The 21,205-nt window shown below is 38.0% G+C and overlaps 1 protein-coding gene across 1 annotated transcript in view; it reads right to left on the bottom strand.

The window, feature by feature from the left end:
• Positions 1-18,946, bottom strand: part of CASD1 (CAS1 domain containing 1) — a 55,787-nt gene extending 36,841 nt beyond the window's left edge. Inside the window, exons 1-3 of the mRNA XM_032874950.1 lie at positions 18,445-18,946; positions 10,594-10,690; positions 9,900-10,020 (exon numbers count right to left, since the gene is read on the bottom strand). Coding sequence (XP_032730841.1) covers positions 9,900-10,020; positions 10,594-10,690; positions 18,445-18,577 — 351 coding nt within the window. The 5' untranslated portion in view covers positions 18,578-18,946. The remainder of the gene's footprint in view (positions 1-9,899; positions 10,021-10,593; positions 10,691-18,444) is intronic.
• Positions 18,947-21,205: the final 2,259 nt, after the last annotated feature.

Genomic DNA, 21,205 nt, shown 5'->3' on the forward strand with positions numbered 1-21,205 from the left:
TGAATGGGTCAACCAGGAAATTAAAAAAGAATTTTAAAAATTCATGGAAACAAATGAAAATGAAAACAACTGTTCAAAATCTTTGTGATGAAGCAAAGGCAATCCTAAGAGGAAAGTATGTAGCATTACCAGCCTTTCTCAAAAAACGAGAAAGGTATCAAATACACAACCTAATCCTACACCTAAAGGAGCTGGAGAAAGAACAGCAAATAAAGCCTAAACCCAGCAGGAGAAGGGAAATAAAAAAGATTAGAGCAAAAATCAATGAAAGAGAACCCAAAAAAAAAAAAAAAAAAAGTAGAACAGATCAACGAAACTAGGAGCTGATTCTTTGAAAGAATTACTAAGATTGATAAGCCCCTGGCCAGACTTATCAAAAAGAGAAAGGACTTAATAAATAAAATCATGAATGAAAGAGATCACAACCAACACTGAAGAAATACAAACAATATATGAGAACATATTATGAGCAACTCTATGCCAACAAATTAGACAATCTGGAAGAAATAGATGCATTTCTAGAGATGTATAAACTCCCAAAACTGAACCAGGAAGAAATACCTGAACAGACCCATAACCAGCAAGGAAATTGAAGCAGTAATCAAAAATCTCCCAACAAATAAGAGCCCGGGGCCAGGTGGCTTCCTAGGGGAATTCCACCAAACATTTAAAGAAGAATTAATACTTATTCTTCTGAAACTGTTCCAAAAAAGAGAAATGGAAGTAAAACTTCCAGACACATTTTATGAGGCCAGCATTACCTTGATCCCAAAACCAGACAAAGACCCCCACCAAGAAGAATTACACATCAATGTCCCTGATGAACATGGATGCAAAAATTCTCACCAAGATACTAGCCAAGAGGATCCAACAGTACATTAAATGGATTATTCACCAAGACCAAGTGGGATTTATTCCTGGGATGCAAGGGTGGTTCAACACCTGCAAATCAATGCGATACACTACACTAATAAAAGAAAGGACAAGAACCATATGATCCTCTCAATAGATGCAGAAAAATTATTTGACAAAGTACAGTATCCTTTCTTGATTAAAACTCTTCACAGGGGTGCTTGGGTGGCTCAGTGGGTTAAGCCTCTGCCTTTGGCTCGGGTCATGATCCCAGGGTCCTGGGATCGAGCCCCGCATCGGGCTCTCTGCTCAGTGGGGAGCCTGCTTCCTCCTCTCTCTCTGTCTGCCTCTCTGCCTACTTGCGATCTCTGTCAAATAAGTGGATAAAATCTAAAACAAACAAACAAACAAACAAACTCTTCACAGTGTAGGGATTGAGGGTACATACCTCAATATCATAAAAGCCATCTATGAAAAGCACACAATGAATATCCTTCTCAATGGAGAAAAACTGAGAGCTTTTCTACTAAGGTCAGGAACATGGCAGGGCTGTCCACAATCACCACTGCTCTTCAACATAGTACTACAAGTCCTAGCCTCAGCAATCAGACAACAAAAAGATATAAAAGGCACCCAAATTGGCAAAGAAGAAAGCAAACTCTCACTCTTTGCAGGTGATATGATAATTTATGTGGAAAATCCAAAAGACTCTATCCCAAAACTGCTAGAACTCATACAGGAATACAGTAAGGTGTTAGGATATAAAATCAATGCACAGAAATCAGTTGCATTTCTATACACCAACGCAGAGACAGAAGAAAGAGAAATTAAGAAGTCATCCCATTTACAATTGCACCCAAAACCATAAGATACCTAGGAATAAATCTAACCAAAGAGACAAAGTATCCAGTAAAAATACTCAGAAAACTATAGAATACTCATGAAAGAACTGAAAGACACAAAGCAATGGAAAAGCATTCCATGTCCATAGATTGAAAAAACAAATATTGTAAATGTCTATGCTACCTAGAGCAACCTACACATTCAATGCAATCCCTATCAAAATACCATCAACTTCTTTCATAGAAATGGAACAAATAATCCTAAAATGTGCATGGAACCAGAAAGGACCCTGCATAGCCAGATGAATATTGAAAAAGAAAAGCAAAGCTGGTGGCATCACAATTCTGTACGTCAAGCTCAATCATCAAGACGGTATGGTACCAGCAGAAAAACAGACACATAGATCAATGGAATAGAGAGCCCAGAAATGGACCCTCAACTCTATGGTCAACTAATCTTTGACAAAGCAGGAAAAAATGTCCAAGGGGAAACAAAACAAAACAAAACAAAACAAAACAAAACAAAACAAAACGGTCTTTTCAACAAATGGTGTTAGGAAAATTGGACAGCCACATGCAGAAGAATGAAAATGGACCATTTCCTGACACCACACACAAAAACAGACTCAAAATAGGTGAAAGACATAAATGTGAGACAGGAATCCATCAAAATCCTTGAGGAGAACACAGGCAGGAACCTCTTCGACCTCAGCCACAGCAAATTCTTCCTAGAAACATCACCAAAGGCAAGAGAAACAAGGGCAAAAATGAACTACTGGGACTTCATCAAGATCAAAAGCTTTTACACAGCAAAGGAAACAGTGAACAAAACCAGAAGACAAATGACAGAATGGGAGAAGATATTTGCAAATGGCATATCAGATAAGGGGCTAGTATCCAAAATCTATAAAGGATTTATCAAACTCAACACCCAAAGAACAAATAATCCAGTCAAGAAATGGGCAGAAGACATGAACAGACATTTCTCCAAAGAAGACATCCAAATGATCAGCAGACACATGCAAAAGTGTTCAACATCACTCGGCATCATGGAAATACAAATCAAAACCACAGTGAGATACCACCTCATATCAGTTAGAATGGCTAAAACTAACAAGTCAGGAAACAACAGATGTTAGCAAAGATGAGGAACCCTCCTATACTCTTGGTGGGAATGCAAGCTGGTGCAGCCACCCTGGAAAACCATATGGAGGTTCCTCAAAAAGTTAAAAACAGAGCTACCTTATGACCCAGCAATTACACTTACTGGGTATTTACCCCAAAGATACAAATGTAGTGACCTGAGGGGGCATATGAACCCCAATGTTTATAGCAGCAATGTCCACAATAGCCAAACTATGGGAACAGGTTAGATGTCCATAGATAGATGAATGGATAAAGATAAAAATATAGGGGTCCCTGGGTGTCTCAGTTGGTTAAGCAACTGCCTTTGCCTCAGGTCATGATCCTGGAGGCCCAAGATCGAGTCCCACATCGGGCTCCCTGCTCGGTGGGGAGTCTGCTCTCCCTCTGACCTCTCTACTCTCTCTCTCTCAAATAAATAAATAAAATTAAAAAAAATCTATATATAATGGAATATTATGCAGCCACGAAAAATGAAATCTCGCTGTTTGCAATGATGTGGATGGAATTAGAGGGTATTATGCTAAGCAAAATAAGTCAACCAGAGAAAGACAATTATCATATGATCTCTCTAATCTATGGAGTTTGAGAAACAAGTCAGAGGATCACAGAGGAAGAGAAGAAAAAATGAAATAAGGCGAAACCAGAGAGGGAGACAAACCATAAGAGACTCTTAATCTCAGGAAACTAACTGAGGGTGGCTAGAGTGGAGGGTGATGGGAGAGAGAGGGAGGCTGGGTGATGGACAATGGGGAGGGTATGTGCTATGGTGAGTGCTGTGAATTGTGTAAGACTGATGAATCAGAGTCCAGTACCCAAAACAAATAATACTTTATATGTTAATTAAAAAAAAAAACCCTTGTACATCAATTTATTGTATTTATATATATCAAATATTATGTTTATTATTTTTGTAGAGTCTAGGCCAGTTGCTACAATGCACCAAATCTAGATTATAAACAGCACTGATAGTTACCTTCCTGTATATGTTTCTTAATAAATGAATAATTAAGAGTTTCCCTAATAATAGTTCTATAGGTTCATAGGCTATACAAATGTACACCCTCACATGATAATGGACATTATTTTCTGAAGTGTTTCTAACAATTTATACTCTCACCAGCAATTTGAGATACAGAATCTTTAATAAATCTTGACAGACTTCATTATTTTTGTCACTGTAAAATTTAATTTGTCACTAAAGTAGGTATATAATGGTATCTCACTATGGTCTTCATTCGAAATTTCCAAATTACAAATGTTTAAACACCTTCCAGATTTACACTAGGATTTATGTTTCCTCTTTGAAATGCCTGGTCATGTTTTTCTTCTTTTGTTTTCTACTGGATTGTCTTTTTTTTTTTTTTCTGAATCCTTGTATTTCTTGGATGTATGTTATAAATATCTTCTAGTTTGTAGCTTGCTTTTTCTTCTATAAGGTATCTTTTTTTTTTTTTTAAGATTTTATTTATTTATTTGACAGAGAGATCACAAGTAGGCAGAGAGGCAGACAGAGAGCGAGATGGGGAAGCAGAGAGCCTGATGTGGGGCTCAATCCCAGGAGCCTGGGATCATGACCTGAGCTGAAGACAGAGGCTTTAACCCACTGAGCCACCCAGGCACCCCTGTAAGGTATCTTTTGATGAACAGATTCTCTTAATCATAAGGTATGGGAATTTATCCATCTTTCATTTTATGGTTAGCACTTTTTGTTTCTTATGTAAGAAACTTTTCCCTACTTGAAGTACTAAAGATATTCCCTGAATTTTTTTTTTTTTTTTGCTAAAGGTTTAAAAAATTTAGCTTCCATATTTAAGTCTAAATTTATCTAGAAATTATTTTACTTGATGATGTGAGGTAGGGGTTCCAATTTCACCTTTTTCCATCTACATAACCAATTGCCTCAGCATCCTTAATTGGACAGACTTCTTTTTCACCAGGGATCTTTAATGGCATCTCTGTTATTTATTAAGTCTTTTTATACTCATGTATTTTTTTTTTTTAAATATTTATTTAGTTGGGGGAGGTGGAGAAATCTCAAGCAGACTCCCTACTGAGCATAGAGCTTGATGCAGGGCTCAGTCTCAGAACCCTGAGATCACGACCTGAGCTGAAATCAAGAGCCAGAACTTGACTGGGCCACCCAGGTGCCCCACATATGTTTATTTTAAAGCTCTAGATCACGTTCCATTGGTTTCTTTGTTTAGCTCTACCAATACCACACTGTCTTAATTACGACACAGTTAAAATAAATCTTGATATTGGAAAATAAGACTTTTGTGCCTTTTTCTTCAGACCTGTTGTGGTTATTCTTGGTCCACTGCCCTTCCACACAAAATTTAGAATCAGCTGATAAAGTTCCACAACATATCCTGTCAGAATTTTATTCAAATTACATTAGATCTATACATCAATTTAGAAATAACTGGCATCTCTACACTACTGATTCTTCCCTTTCCAGAATACAGTACATATCTCCCATTTATCATTTTAAATTATGCTAGCATAAAGTTTTATGATAATTCTACATACAGACCTTCCACATTTGCTAGGCTTATTCCTATGTACCATATGGTTTTGTTAATATTATACACAGTAATTTTTTTTTAAGATTTTTATTTATTTATTTGACAGAGATCACAAGTAGGCAGAGAGGAAGGCAGAGAGAGAGAGGAGGAAGCAGGCTCCGCACTGAGCAGAGAGCCCGATGTGGGGCTCGATCCCAGGACACTGGGATCACGACCCGAGGCGAAGGCAGAGGCTTCAACCACTGAGCCACCCAGGTGCCCCTATACACAGTAATTTTTAAATGAGTTTGAACTCTATGTTCCTGGTATGTAGACAAGCACTTTTTAACAGCTTTATTGAGTTACTACAATTAATTTTTGTATGTTCATCATAGTATCAGTTATCTAGTTAAAATTTTTAATGTACCTAGTAATTTTCTATAGATTCTTCGAAGTTTTCTTTGCAGATAATTGTATCATATGAAATTCTGAGTCTATCTCTTTCCAATCCTTACATCTTTATCTTTCCTTGGGTAAGACCTCTAATAATATAATTCAAAATTATATTTTGAATATAAGCAGAAATAATGGACATCCTTGTATTCTCTTTGAATTTAACACAAGTATGTCTGACATTTCACCATTCAGAACATTTACGGTGGGCTTCTAGAATTTTTATCAGGTTAAGTTATAAAATAAAGGAACTTATCTAGTAGAGAAAGAATGATACCTCTTCTCTGATACTGTTGCAGCTTGGTTAATGGCCCAATATGTTGTCATAAAGATTCCACGTGTGCTTTGAAAAAATATATTCTCTGATTTTTTAGTGTATTCTTTAAGTATTGACCTGTTAAGTTCATAAAATCAGCATGTTACTAGTCAACTATATGCTTAGTAATTTTGCTTGTTCTATCATTAAACGCATGAGCAGTGAGCAATTCTCTCACTTTGATGGAGGATTTGTCAACTCTTCACTGTAATCATATTAATTTTGCTTTATACATCTTAAGGTTATTTCATGCCCACGAGTTTAAAATCTTAGTGATTTGAAACTTTTGTCATTAAAAAGTATCTGTATCTTTAATAACACTTTTGCCTTACAATCTATTGTCTTATATTAATATGCCTTATCTTTCTTTAGTATTTGTCTAGTAAATCTTTTCTCATTTTTAATTAAAACCTTCCATAGCTTTTTGTTTTAGATATGTCTTTTTAAGCAGCTGAAAATTCTTTTTAAAGCCAATCAGAAAATCCGTGTTTTCTTGACAAGGTTAGACTACTTGCACTTATTTTGATTATAAATGTTTTTATCGTTGTACTTTTTGATTTCTATCTCCCTCACACAGTTTTTTTTTAATATATGTGGAATAGATATAAAAAGTGATTTTTACATATATGGTTTTTTACATATATGGTTTTGTATAGGTACATACGAACACATGTGTATGAGCATATACATGTGTGCGCATGTTACGTATGTGTGGGACATATATTTGGCATTAGAGGAGTTTGGTTTTGTTTAAATTTTTTCTTCTCCTGGTTTGGAATTCATACATCCTAATTCTATCCTTTTAGCCCTTGCTCTTGATATTTTACTATCATCTTTAACTTAAGTTCTAAAGTAAGATAATACCTAAAAGAATAAAGAGGAACTTTAGAAAACTTTGTGATCATATCCCTCTGAACTTACATGCTATTATTAGCCAGTTCTTTAATACTGTCTTTTTATAAAGTGTAAAAAGATATTATCATTTTATACACTTTCGATTTACATACCTCCTTAGGATTTTCTTTAACCATTGCTTTTTATATTTCAGATCATTTTTTCTGAATTATTTCCCTTCTTCCATTTATGCTTTAGAAAATCTTTTATTATAAATCTATCCAGCAGTAAACCTTATTGCTTTTGTTTATCTGAAAATGTTCTAAATTTTGAGAATAGACATTTGTATGCTAGGTACACAATTCTAGATGGAAATTTCCTTTGTCTTAGAAGTTTAAAGTTACTATTCTAGTGTCCTCTGGCTTCCAATATTACCACTGAGAAATCTGCTGGCCCAAAGCTTCGCCTTCTACATAAAGCATTGCAGCCTTTGGCATCTGTCTTCAGGCCAGCCTGAACCTCCACTGAGTGCTTGCTATCATTGTTCCCAACTCTGGTTTTGACTCATGGTTTGTTCCTTTTCTAGGGAGTGTCTCCCATTTCCTCAAAGTCTAGAAATACATCAACATATATTTTTTAATCTGGGATCTAGCTGGTTTGAGGTTGAAGGGGCCCCCAGAGTATCTAGTTTGCACTCTACCTGAAAGCAACACAAACAGAGCTTTTTGTTTGTTTGTTTGTTTGTTTTACTGCAAGACTTCTCAAGTTTTTAATATCCCAGCCTAAAGTAAAACCATCTAAAAGGGAGACATGATGTCCAGCTCTGCCCAAATTTATTTGACCAGAGCTTTTTGTAGAACTAGTCTTCCACAAAATGGAATTTGAGAAAAGAGTCCTGTTCTACAGCATATTTTTTTTTTTTTTTTGCCTCAACACGGAGAAGAAAAATTCAAATGAATTATCTTCAATACTCCTACTCTTCCCAAAGAAACCCATACCAAGGCTAAAATAATAATAATCAGCCTCTACAATATGCCAGGTTTTGCAAGAAACAAGAAATGTATTTTAAAAATAATAATGATAATACACAATCTCTGTCTTCAAGGTGTTCAGACAAGGGAACTAAGTAAAATACATTTCGACAAATGTTCCACCAGCAGTTTGAACTAGTTTCTCAGCAACTGTTTCTCTTAGACTAGGACAAACTGTCTTTGTTTCTTTTTTAAATGCACACAAATCTAAATGTATCTTGTTTGATTATTGTGGGTTAACCGAGCACCTCTAGAAAATAAAGACTGGAAACCTAGTGTTATAACCAGGGCTCTGAAACAATGTACCATATTGTACCTACTTTTGGCTGTAAACTAAATCATAGGTGTTTTTTTGTTTTTTGTTTTTTTTGTTTTGTTTTGTTTTGTTTTTAAGTAACTGCTGCCAAATCCATTATTCCAATTTTCAGAAATTCACACTAGCCTAGAAATATTAAAACTGCTTCTTTGAAGTTAGAAATCTCTCTACTTTTTACAAGTTCACTGAAAGTATTTTACTTTAAAACTGTGATAATCTCATATCATAAAATAGTTTCAACCTTTCTGTATAATTTTGTGTCTATAAATACAAATGAAAAATTACAGATATCAAAATAAATGAATAGTGGACTTTATCACTTACCCTTGTTCAAATTTAAAATCTATACTAGCCTTTCCTAGTGGACAGAATCTCGAATAGCCAATGGACTCTTCTCACAGGAATAGTTCCCAAGGATGTAGTGACTATGTTGACTAGATACATACTTAGCTGGGAAGTCCCTCATTTTTCAACTCCTTACCACAGGGCAAATTGAGGGGAACAAGCAGATTTTCATCATAAAATCATTACCTATTCCCCCTACAATTCTAAACTTTCTTGTATTTTACTTTTCTCTCCCTGCTATCACCCACTCCCAATCATCTACAGTTGAAGACAGGGACTGGAATTTTGGATCACTTAAAAATGTATAAAAAGAAAGACAGGATGAGGTAATCCACAAAATATTAACTGATCAACAAATTAACAAATATATGTAGAGAGATCCATTCTTGTTAGTTTTCAAAGACAGATACATTTTTAAAATCAGAAATTTTCTACAAAAAGAGCAGAAATTTATCGCATTGTTGTTTTACATATACAGTATAATTGCCCAGTGCTAGCAAAGCTGCAGAAAATTAGGTCCTGATGGACATTGCTAATAGCAGTGTAAATTAAAATAGTTTAGCAATTTAATCAGTAGTTTTAAAAATGTTTGTATTCTTTAACTTAATATTTGCATTACAGAGATTCAATTCTACAGAAATAATCTAAAAAGCAGAGTTTTCATGCAAAGATGTAATCAAGAATGTCCTTTTTTTAAATTATAAAATTAAGAAAAAATAGAAAATTACAAAAAGAAAATTATATAAAATTATACATATATCCACTCAATAACACATTGCCATTATGAAGATACTTATATTGATTATATAATAATACGGTGAATTATGGTAAGTGGTGGGAAAAGAAGCAAGACATAAAATTGTACATGCTAAAAGATTACAAGATTATTATCACTTTTTTAAGCGATTAAAAAGAAATATGGCAAAATATGAAAAGAAGAATGAGAGATATTTGCTCTTAGTGTTCTTTCTAAGGAATTCTAAAATGTTCTTCTACTGAAAGAACTTACTATTTCTGAAAATTAGTAGTTTACAGTATAAAAGGTTTACTAATTTAATACCTTATCCACAACTTCTTCTTGTGTTCTCCATTATGTTCCCCATTATGGCTACCATCCCTTTTCCCCTCCACCTTTCCCAAAACCAAAGTAAAATTTTATGGTTCTCTTTGTTAATGTGGAGAGGCATTTTTCCTCCTATAACTACCCAGTTGGTTAACTTCTAAAACAATACCCTAATGGAGAGAATAGGTAAGTTTTACCTTATTTCCTTCTTCTTTGAATTGGGGATTGATTATTTTTACAAAAGAATAAAACAGCTGACGAATTCTTGAATCGCCAATAAATGCAATATGTTTATCTACAAGACAGTTCTTTGCTTCACTGAAATTAACAAAGAAACATTAATTGCAGTAATAAAATCAGCATGTTGGCATTTCAAAGCACATAGTTTGTGAAGAAAGTAGTACAGGATTATCATACACACACTTAGGTTGTTTTAGAGATAGGTGGTCAGGTTTGTTTAACCAACCAGCCCGTGGACGATAAACTAACTCTACAACGATCAATAATTACAGCCCTCATTTATTAAGTGTTTAAGAGGCACTTTAAGTGTATCAAGTACTTTATATCTGTCATCTCAGAATAACTCCATGAGGTAGATATTCAAGCCCTAAAGCTACAGTCCTTCACTTACAGGCTACTTACTGCCTTGGGCCTGATTCTCTCTCACCTGAGTTAAAGAAGCTTGGACAATTTATTTCCCTAATGCTTTTGGCAGGAATCTTCATCTGGGCTCGCTCCCACCTCCACCCCCACCCCCACTCTGTCAGCAATTCTCTACCATCATAGAGAAAAGTACCATATAGTATTTTCTTTGCTTCAGTAACCACTATCCACTAGATATTAAGACCCATGCTAGAAAAGAAAACAAGCAACAAAATGAAGAAACCTTACCTGATTTTGTATTTATGCATCATACAACTGTGAGGTTGCCAAACTTTCTCTCCGAGAAATCTGCCACTTGAGAGAAGGTATTCGCATGAGTCATTGCCTGTAATGGTTCAACAAACAGTGTGGTATAGTCATACTTTTGTATGTTGATTATCTGACCTCATGTAAGCTCTCTGAGATGAAAAAATACAAAGTTTTCTATGCTTCACTATACGTTCTAGGTGGATATTACTCATCCATTAGAAGCACAGTAAATATCAATACATTAATATTCAAGAGGATAAGAGCCACTTATAACAGATGCTTTACTGTAGAAGGGACCCCTAATTTTTAAATGCTATATTTTTAAATGCTATATTCAGAACTGCCTTCTGCTTCAGGTCTTTTTCTAGGGACATGATCTCAAACTAGTCCTTATATCTGCTTACCACTCCTAGTTGAAAAAGAAAAGTTTAAGGAATAAAAAAGAAGAAATGGCTTCTTCAATTACTTTATTCAATTACTATAATGTATAATCCATATGCACAACTGGAAAAGCAGTAATGAAGGTATTTTATATAAACCTATTCCCTGATTTTCACAACTTCCCTGTGAGGAAGTATGCTAGCCCTATTCTGTAAATGTGCAAACAGAAGATTTATTTAAGAACGTCCTATTGAGCTGACCAAAATTTCACCCTGTTATAATTTACAAAGATAAGACTTAGAACTATGTCAGCTACATGGTGGCTGAAGGCATATAGTATTGGTATCAATAACAAATATAGATTTCACAGTTATTAATATTCAGCCTCTCTACTTCTCTTTTTTTTTTTTTTAAAGATTTTATTTATTTATTTGAAACAGAGAGAGAGAGATCACAAGTATGCAGAGAGGCAGGCATAGAGAAAGAGGAGAAAGCAGGCTCCCCGCTGAGCAGAGAGCCCGATGCGGGCCTCCATCCCAGGACCCTGAGATCATGACCTGAGCTGAAGGCAGAGGCTTAACCCACTGAGCCACCCAGGCGCCCCTCTCTACTTCTCTTGATGTTCTTGCCTTCCTTTCTGCTCATCAGCCAGCCAACTCCTCCTAGTTTTGTTGAGGCTGTCATGGTTTCATACAGAAAGTTCCACACCTGGGAAACCCTTCAGTTTTGTATAAATGGGAGAGATGGTCCCCCTTTTTCCTTTGGCCATTTTATTGGACATTAGCTTACGTGACTCAAGGAGTTTAAAAGGGAGTTGGAGGCATTAAAAAAGTCCAAATATGTCAAATGGATAAGGGAAAAACAAGATATTTAGAAAAGCCATGGGGTTACAATAAAATATACGTATTATTTAAATTACTTTTCTAGTTCTTTATTAAAAGTCACAGATAGTTAAGGTCAGGAGAGAGGAACACTATGGCACAAAAATGGTACTGAACCATTTAGGGTGGGGACAGAGAACACCCAACAATATTTAAAGTAGAAGAACACATCTCTTTTCTCAGCTGGTTATCCATTTATCTGGCCAACATACAGATAAAAGGTGATACAAATACAAGATAGGTATGCACAAATAATGAAGGTGCTGTTATTTCAGTGTCATAAATTCTAAAATGGAACAGGAAGAGAAAGTGAAAATACTGCATTGTTGTGCTGGTAGAAAACAGGATAGGGAAAGCAAAAATATAAATTATTTAAAATTTTGCAATTATATATGTAGCCTGTGCAGGGTTTTATTTTTATTTTTTATTTTTTATTTTTTGGTATTTCAAAGATTTTTTAATAACATCTCTGTAAGAAAACAATAAATAATCAGTTCTTAATTCTTTCCAATTATTAAAAACTAATTCTAGTTCTAAAAAACAAAATTAAGATACATAAATAATCTAGAAGGAGTAAAGAAAGGACTATAAGAACACACAATTAAGTTTTTTTCCTAAGAACATCCTTCTTTCATTCCTTTATAATGGTTCTATATTAAAAATCTAGTAAATGTTTAAAATTAGAATGAAAATTCCACACTTATAGCATTTCTAACTCTTTAAATACATCTACAAACCAAGCAAAAAGTTAGTAATTTGTATTTTCTAAAAAACTTAATAGAAGTTGCAAATAACTAGGCATTAATTCTGTGGACTTTTTCTTCCTTTTCTTTCTTCTATCTCCCTTCCTTTTGTTGTTGTTATTTAATTATTGTTTTTTTAATAGAATTTGAAACAAACACACCTTCAGCTGTGGAATTATATTATTTGTTAAGTATCTACAGGGTTTTCAATATGGTTTTATGAAGATGGAAGTACAATACCAACATCTTAAAATAACCAGTCTTTTCTCTACCAGAAAATGTGTTCAAAAATGCAGAGTTCTTTTTTTCCTCATTACTACCACTCACACATTGTTTTTTAGTAGTTCAGCTAGTGGGAAAAAAACAGCTATAGATTGATGAATCCATATTGCACCCACCCCCTAAACAGATCTGGAGTTGCCACTAACCAAAAGGCACTAGAAACATCGTATTTTAGAAACCACTGGTCTCGGGACATGTGGGTGGCTCAGTCAGTTAAGCGTCTGCCTTCAGCTCAGGTCATGACCCCAGGGTCCTGGGATTGAGTCCAGCATGGGTCTCCTTGCTCAGTGAGGAGCCTGCTTCTCCCTCCACCTGCCACTTCCCTGCTTGTGCTCTCTCTCTCTCAAAATAAATAAAATCTTAAAAAAAAAAGAAAAAAAGAAACTACTGGTTTTTCCAGGAAAGAAACTTTTAATTTGCTACTGAATGCTAGTTGATGATGACGCTTCTTAATATATTTTATGATGCAAAGTTTTTTTTAGTAATCTTTGTATCTGAAATCAATAGCCTCTGTATAGTATCGGTTGAAGTTCCGTCAGAGGACAGAATGTTTATCAGCTATTTGAATAGATAGAATCTAATATAAAGACCTGTTAGAAAAGTAAAAGAACTGCTAACTAGACAACCGAAAAGGCAAGAGACTTTCTTATACTTGTCTGAAAAGTAATATAAATAGTGGTGATAATAACTACTATTTAATCTAATTGAAAATAAATTAACCTAATCTAAAAAAGAAAACTCCCACAAAACTCCAGACTCTGAAACAAGCTCCCTTTTCCTGAGAGGTATTTTTGGACCAAATCACTAAATGTAATCTAGATGTTAAAATAAATTTAAGTCCCACATCTTTATCATGTATACTAAGTATACATAAATATCTGCTGGCACATATTTCCCTTTCAAAATCTACCCAGAAAAACCCCAAACAAAAGAAAACAAAAAAATCCCAGTCATTATTTTCATTTGTCTCATATAATTTTGATAGCTAGTTTAAAACAACCAGTATGAGATGCAAGTTGCCAAGTGCTCGGATGAATCAAGCTAGAAACAAAACAAAATAAAATACAAAAAAACTATACACACATACAACTAAAGGGAGAGAACTATCTACTTCAGCTATCTCCAATACTAAGATTATCTAGATGAATGGCTGTCCTCCTCCTCAGTCTATTATTTTAACCATAAGCATTTTGTCAATCCAAAGTCTCAGGTTTTTATGTATAATTTTTCTATAATAGAAAGATACTAAAAACAACCTGGACCTGGACCCGGACCCCAGCAGCAGCTGGCGCCAGGCCCAAGTAAGTAAAAAGACAAACACATGTTAAAAAAAAAGGCTGAAAAACAAAATATAACAACTAAAGAAAACATCTAATGTGCTAAGTAAACCATAACCTGTTCTTCCCTTTCAGTAGAATACCTCTGGCATTCTGTACCTTAGACTGCCTAAATCATCCTATCAAAGCTATCTGTTTCATACTACCAACCATGAAAATATCAGACCACAAAGTTTTTAACATGATTTGTTTAATGTTTTTTTGCCTAAAATTCAGCAAGGTCACACTTTGGTCTGTGTTGAAAAATCACCTTTTACATTTTTCTTTTGACAAACTAGGAGTGGCCTCTATTACAGATGCTGTCATATAGATCAGGATCTTTCTGGCAAAGAGAGAAAAGGCTAAGAGACCAAGAGTTGCTTCCTTCTTACTTTAATTTCTGAACTTTGAACTCACTTTTCTCCCAAACATGCCATGATATTTAATATTCGCATTTAATATGCCTTGTGACAGAAAGGAATTAGATCTCAAGAAAATTAAGGCATTTGAGACAAGTTTATCAATTAAAAAATTAAAATTTATCCAGATTGGACCTACCCTTAAGGCTATAGCTATTGGCCTCTTGTCACGGAAATGATGTTTTTAATCTGTAATCACAATATTAATGGACATTTTGTGATTTAGTAATATTAGAGATTGAGAAAATTCAGAAAAATATAGTTAATAGGATTATTATTTAAAATGTCATTCTACCACTTTATATGAAAGTAATATTAATAATAAAGAAACCCCTCAGGGCGCCTGGGTGGCTCAGTGGGTTAAAGCCTCTGCCTTTGGCTTAGGTCATGATCCCAGGGTCCTGGGATCGAGCCCCACATCCGGCTATCTGCTCCGCGGAGAGCCTGCTTCCTCTTCTCTCTCTGCCTCTCTGCCTACTTGTGATCTCTGTCAAATAAATAAATAAATAAATAAATAAAAGAAACCCCTCTATCTTCTAAAGTTGAGATCAGAACATACTATTAGAACATGAAATTCAATGAAAACCAAAAGAACCAAATAAAAGGGGAAAAACAGAAGGAAATAAGGACTTTGAGAATCTACTTGTCCAATTATGGTTTATGGAGTTCCTTCTGTATGTTAAGCTCAAATGATTTAAAGATGCATAAAATGCCCTTGGAAGCTCACAGTTTGTGTGGGGAAGATGGATACAAATTACTATGATACAAGGTAGTGTGTACTCATTGCTGTAGAAACACTAGATTTCTAATTCTTATTTCTGTGGTGGGGACATTTGAATCAGACCCTGAAAGAAAAATCTGCACTTTCTTTTAAGGAGAGAGGTCACTGCAGGCAGAGAAAATTAGGTATCTGTGAGATGCATAATAGGGCAAAGCATACTTAGACTGTGAGACTGGAGTTTAGAAAGAAGGGAAAAGATAAACATAGGTAATAAAAAGTAAGCTGGTCAGATTTTGAAGTTTTACAAATTCAACTTTTAGAAAACCATTTTACTTGAAAAAGAAAAGGAAAACTCTTGATTGGTACTGTGAGGCTGAATTAGTGTTTCTAAATGATTTAATCCATGTCCCTCTGGAAAATGCTTTCTCACTCCATCTTCTATACATCACCACTGTCTAAGGAGCTCTGAGAAAGGCAGTCTATAACCTAATGGCATGAGGTGGACTAACTGGGTTGTAAATCCTAGCTCAATCACTGACTAATTGTGTGTCCTTAGGCAAGTTAACCTCTCATGCCTCATCTTTAAAATGTAAATAATACCGTAATTCGCTGGATCTAAGACCACTGATTATAAGACACATCACTATTTTATGTAACACTAGGAAAAAATGTTATCAATTAAACTTTGACCTGCAATAAAGTTTTAAGAATTTGTCCTGATTGCAGAGATGTCAAAAATGGCGGGGTGGGAAGAAATATGGTAATTTCATCTACTTCACGGAATGGTTGTAAAGACAAAAGGAGTTCAAACATGTAAAACCCTTAGAGCAGCATCTGGCATATAACAAGTACTCAAAGTTAGCATGTAGTGTTTACCAAGCTTTACTTTCTTTGGTACATAATTCTTTCTTTCCTTTTGATAGTTTGTAAAGCAAGAGATACTGAAGATGGGTATTCGAGCTGCATTCACTCTACCTTGCCTGAGGCGTCTGCACACCCACACACTGGAGATTTTAACATAAAGCATAAACCTCTGTATCTAATGTAAAGTCCTTTCTTATTCTAAAGATTTATGATAATGCGATTCAAGTGTAGGGTTATCTTTGTGTGAAGAACATTACATCTCACTCAGTTTGACTCTGTCAAAGCAGGAGGATGTCTAAAAACTTCCTGGTAGGATCATTATTTTTCCCAAACAGTCTCTGGCTCAAGTTCTTGACATTCAGTCTGGGCAAGTACACACACCAGGTGTACTGCTTCACACTGAAGACACCAAAGCACCTACGGAAGCTGATGACTAGCTTCTGGCCGAGCCTTTATAAACAACTCCAGATTGCTACACTGACTCATAAAGTTCCATCTGACATTCTGTTTTCTCTGCTGATGACAGATCTTGAAAGGATGAAATACAGAATCTAACCATAATAATTAGTGCCCAAGCTTATCAAAAGACAAAAGCACAATAGAAAAAGAAAGGGGGGGGGGGACCAGATATTTATCTTTAGCCCTGTGGCACCACAGTTAGAACATTTACCCTCACACAGACAAAATCGAGTTGGGTTACTGTCATCTTATACCAAACATAAAATGATTAATAGTAGTTAGGAAATTTTCTTCAAAACAACCTCGAGTGCATCAACATTGCTAGTTTCACTTTACATGTGAAAGTGTCTGACTTCTGTTAGACCCACCCAGGATGAACTAAAGCCCAGCCAAATCTATGGCTGTGACCTATAGGAGGGTGAAAGAGAAAGGCCAAAGGGTATAAAGAATTTATCTTTTAAAATCGATTCAGTGCATTTATATACAGAGATATTCATCCAGTACAGTACTAAAGATTTATAATCCTCAAGAATTGCAGGGGAAAAAAGTAGCAAAACTGCTCAAAATACCCTACACTTTGAAAGATCTCCTGGGATGAGAACAGAGCTCAGATTCCAATACCCCATTTACTGGATATTTTGCCAAAGTGGGTGCGAAGTTTAATGGGAATAGCGTTAAATGTGCACCTGTCCATTACACATTACATCTTGACCAATTAATCTCATAGTCACCCAGAGCTGTCCAGATAATGGCTTCGATAATACTAAGAGCCAAAAATAAAAGATCCTATCATTATTAATTTCCCTCAGCTTGCCAGCCTCTCTGCTAGTGGCATTTTAACAGAGAAAATTAAAAAAAAAAAAATCAATCAACAAGGACAAGTAAATATCCCTTGATTACTGAAAGATAATTCGTTTTGAAATAAGGTCATATTTCCTTTTACCCTTCACACCAATTTCAATATCCACACGGAAGGCCTCCTTTCAAACTGCTTCCAGTGTAGTAACTTCCTTGCCCACCTCGACTCCTGTCAACCCAAAACTTCTTTTCTATCTGCCCCAGCGCCTTTACTTTGTAGAAAGTGTGCAGACAGACCCTTTAAACGTTTCTGAATCACAGAGGCTGGTTGATACCTCCTCCATTTGGCCAAGGGCATCTTTTGCCAGCTGTCGCCCGGGCGGCAGAGGAAAATGGGGCGGCCCTTGCCGCTGTCCAACAACAGCTCGGCTCTGCAGTACAGGGCAGAGACCGGATTAAACAAAAGCCAAAGAGCCGGACCCCTAGGGCTCAGAATAGACGACCCCAACTCTGGCAAAGGTGCCCCTGGCCGGGCGGCCTCCGCCTTCGGCGTCCCCGATTGGCCCCCGAGGTCCGAGGGTCCGACCTGGTGCACGCGAGGCCCGGGCCTGGCGCGGCTCCCCGGCCCAGCTCGCGCAGGAGCCCGGACCCCGAAAGCAGCTCGCGCCAGGCCCGGATCTGCTGCCAAGACCGCTGCGCTGGCGGCTCTGGGGCCCCAGGACCACGGGCCCTTTTCTGGGGGCGGCCCGCACTGGGGTCCGCTCAGTCGGCCAGGGGCACCCGGGCCGCCGCCGGGGCCACCTGGGGGCACGTGGGGGCACCGCCTCCCCGCCGGCCCGGCGCGCGGGCTGGCGGGCGGGCGGGCGAACGCGTGAGCGTGGGCGTGTGTTGGGCGAGGGGGGCGGCCTCCAGCCGCCGCGTCGCCTCCTCCCCCGGCCGGCCCAGGCAGGGGGAGGGCCCGCTCACCTCGGTAGCGGCGGGAGGCGAGGTGGCACGCTGCGAGGAGCAGCACGGCCACCAGCGCCAGCACCTTGGCGCTCCTCACGCTGAAGTAGTGGTTGATCTCCCGCTTGCCCAGGTTGTAGGCCAGAGCCGCCATCTTGGTTCCTCCATGACAACAGTGCGCGGCGGAGCGGGGAAGGGGCGCCGCACAGGGGCAGCACTGGGGCTGCCGCCGCCGCAGCCAAGCGAGGAGCCGCCGCCAGCCCCCGCGGCCGCCACCCGCGCCTCCCGCCGGGGAGCCTGACCCCACCGCCGCGGCGCCCCGGGCCTCCACCTGCCCCTCCTCGGCCGCGGCCGCCTCGGCGGCTTTATCCCAGCCTCGCCACCCCTGCTCGGCAGTGCCGGTTCCCCAGGCGCCCTGGACGCCTGTCTCCTCCCCTTCCTCCTCCTCCCCTTTAGCCTCCTGCCTTAATAGCGGCTGCGCCTGCGAGGGGGCTCCGGATGCCCAGTGCTCCGGGGTCGCGGGCACCAGACCGCTCTCCGGGGTCACCGGGTCATGGGCCCTGGCGGGCGGCGGCGGCGGCAGGGACATGAGGATGTGCGTAGAGAGGACAAAGGGTCCAACTTAGCCCAAAAGCGAGTCCTGGGGCTTTCTCCTGTCTCTCTGGCCACTACCTGAGCCCAGGTTGGAGGTAACAGAACTACAGGTCACGTTATTCTACTCCCCCTTTCCCCAACAGACCCTTTTCCTTACCTTTCTACGCCCCCCCCCCCTCCCCGAACCTAACCAGGTGGATGTGCTATTCCTGGCGTCTGGTCAGTCTGGCTGATCCTAGATGCTTGCCAGGTGTTGAAATTGCTGATAGCCGGAGCACCCAACCCACGAAGAAGACCAGTCAACTCTTAAACTTACTTTCTTGCTCCATTTCTCTTGAAACTTAAAAAAAGAAAAAGTGCCCAGTTCCAGTGGGCGAAGGTACACCAAAGTACAGAGTAGAAGGTACAGAATGAGCCTAGCTTGGTGTAGGTGTTGAGGGGAAAAGATCCTCGCTCTTCATTTGTATTTACGTAAGGGTTGGCTAGGTAGATGCGCCAAACATTAAAAAGTGTGCTCATGACAATCATTCCTGCTCCTAAAGTTGGTTAATGTTTTGTGGTTATCGATAAAGCAAGCATGCTTTTGCTTTTATTAAGTGTTAGCCCTCACCCACTTTTTTTTTTTTTTTTTTTTTTTGGTCTCTCCTGTGCTGCCCTCCAGATGGAAATGGTTATTTACATTGCTTTCCTATCTATTTGCCTTGTTTAAAGTGAGTCACTGGTTAGGTGGGGTGTTTTCAAGTATTCTTTACAACTTTCCCATTCAGCCGTTCCTGAACTTGTGTTTATGAACCCCTCTTAAAATTATAGAATGTAAGATTTGAAGGGACTATTGAGATCTTGTCATCCCAACTCTTTTCATCCAAGAACTCCTTTTATTATGTTTTCATCCGTGGACCCCATATCTTGAAAGATTTTGTCACTTAAATGAAATCACATACATCACTGTCATGGATGTAATGCTAATAAGCAATAAAGTTAAATAAGTGTACAAACACTAGGCACTGTTCCCTGGAAATGGTCGCTTAATTTTGGCTGTCACTCTTCTGATCCAAGGTTGATCACATGCTGGAGGAATTAAATCAGATATTGTAAAAACCAGATAAATAACTCTGCTAACAGCATATGGTCCGCCAATAACATCCTAGCAATTTCTATGATGTCATCAACAGCAAATTAGAATTTCTGATCAGTGTGTGATAACCAGTGTTGGCCCGCAGGATTGATTTAATGCCTGCCAAAAGTAAAGAAACTTGACATTTTATTTAATTGCAATTTCCAGAAGGCTTTCTGAAATATTGTAAATAGCTTGTGACTTCGTTCTTCCTTCCCCCTAGTTTAAAGCTAATCCCTCTCCTCTGCTCTAAATCTCTTTCCATCCCTTTTCCTGGGGTGTTGATGACTCCCATCAGTCATCCCTATGTCAATCATCCTCTCTCTGTGTCTTCTTTAAGTTCTCCCTCTCTCCTGGCTGTTTCCCCTTCTACCAATAAGTTTCTCTTTTTAATGAAATATATTCAGGGACTATTTCTGTGTGTTTATTGCTACATTTCTCTTTCTTCTATGACAAGTATCTAGAAAGAGTAATTGACTTTGAGGTCTCCACTGGATCCACTCCCTTTCTCCCTTCTAAATAACTCTCAAATATGAGGTCTGTGCTCTAGCCTCTTGCTGTTGCCTTGGTTAAGGCATGATTTCTTGCCTGAATTTCCTATTCCTTTCACTCATCTTCCTCAATTCTGGCTCAAAAATCCAATCTTACTGCTTCTCTGCCATACCTCTAACCAGACTGAACTTTTCAAAGCTCAAATCTGATGATGTTAAAAACTAGGTAATGATTCTATGTTCATTTGCCTACCCCTAAACCTTCCAGAATGTTTAGTAATGCTCTGCAGGTTACCTCACCCCCTAATGATAAAAAGAGAAATCATCTGATAGGAACACTTACAGATGTGCATTACTTAAAAGCAGAAACAACTACAACATTTATCCCTCTTCTTCTAACCAAATATCTATTTCTCATTTTACCACAGGAGGTTGTGGGGATAAAGAGGACAAGAAAAGGCGATGAAATGGAGCAGCCAGAACAGTAGAAGGAACACAATTTTGAGGTGAGAATCTTCTGGTATAAACTGTTTCTGTTTCACTATATCCATTCATTAGTTTATATTGATCTAATTTTTTATTG

The sequence above is a fragment of the Lontra canadensis genome, unplaced genomic scaffold, assembly GCF_010015895.1.
Source record: "Lontra canadensis isolate GAN:19392208 unplaced genomic scaffold, GSC_riverotter_1.0 scaffold2, whole genome shotgun sequence".
NCBI classification, from domain to species: Eukaryota; Metazoa; Chordata; class Mammalia; order Carnivora; family Mustelidae; genus Lontra; species Lontra canadensis.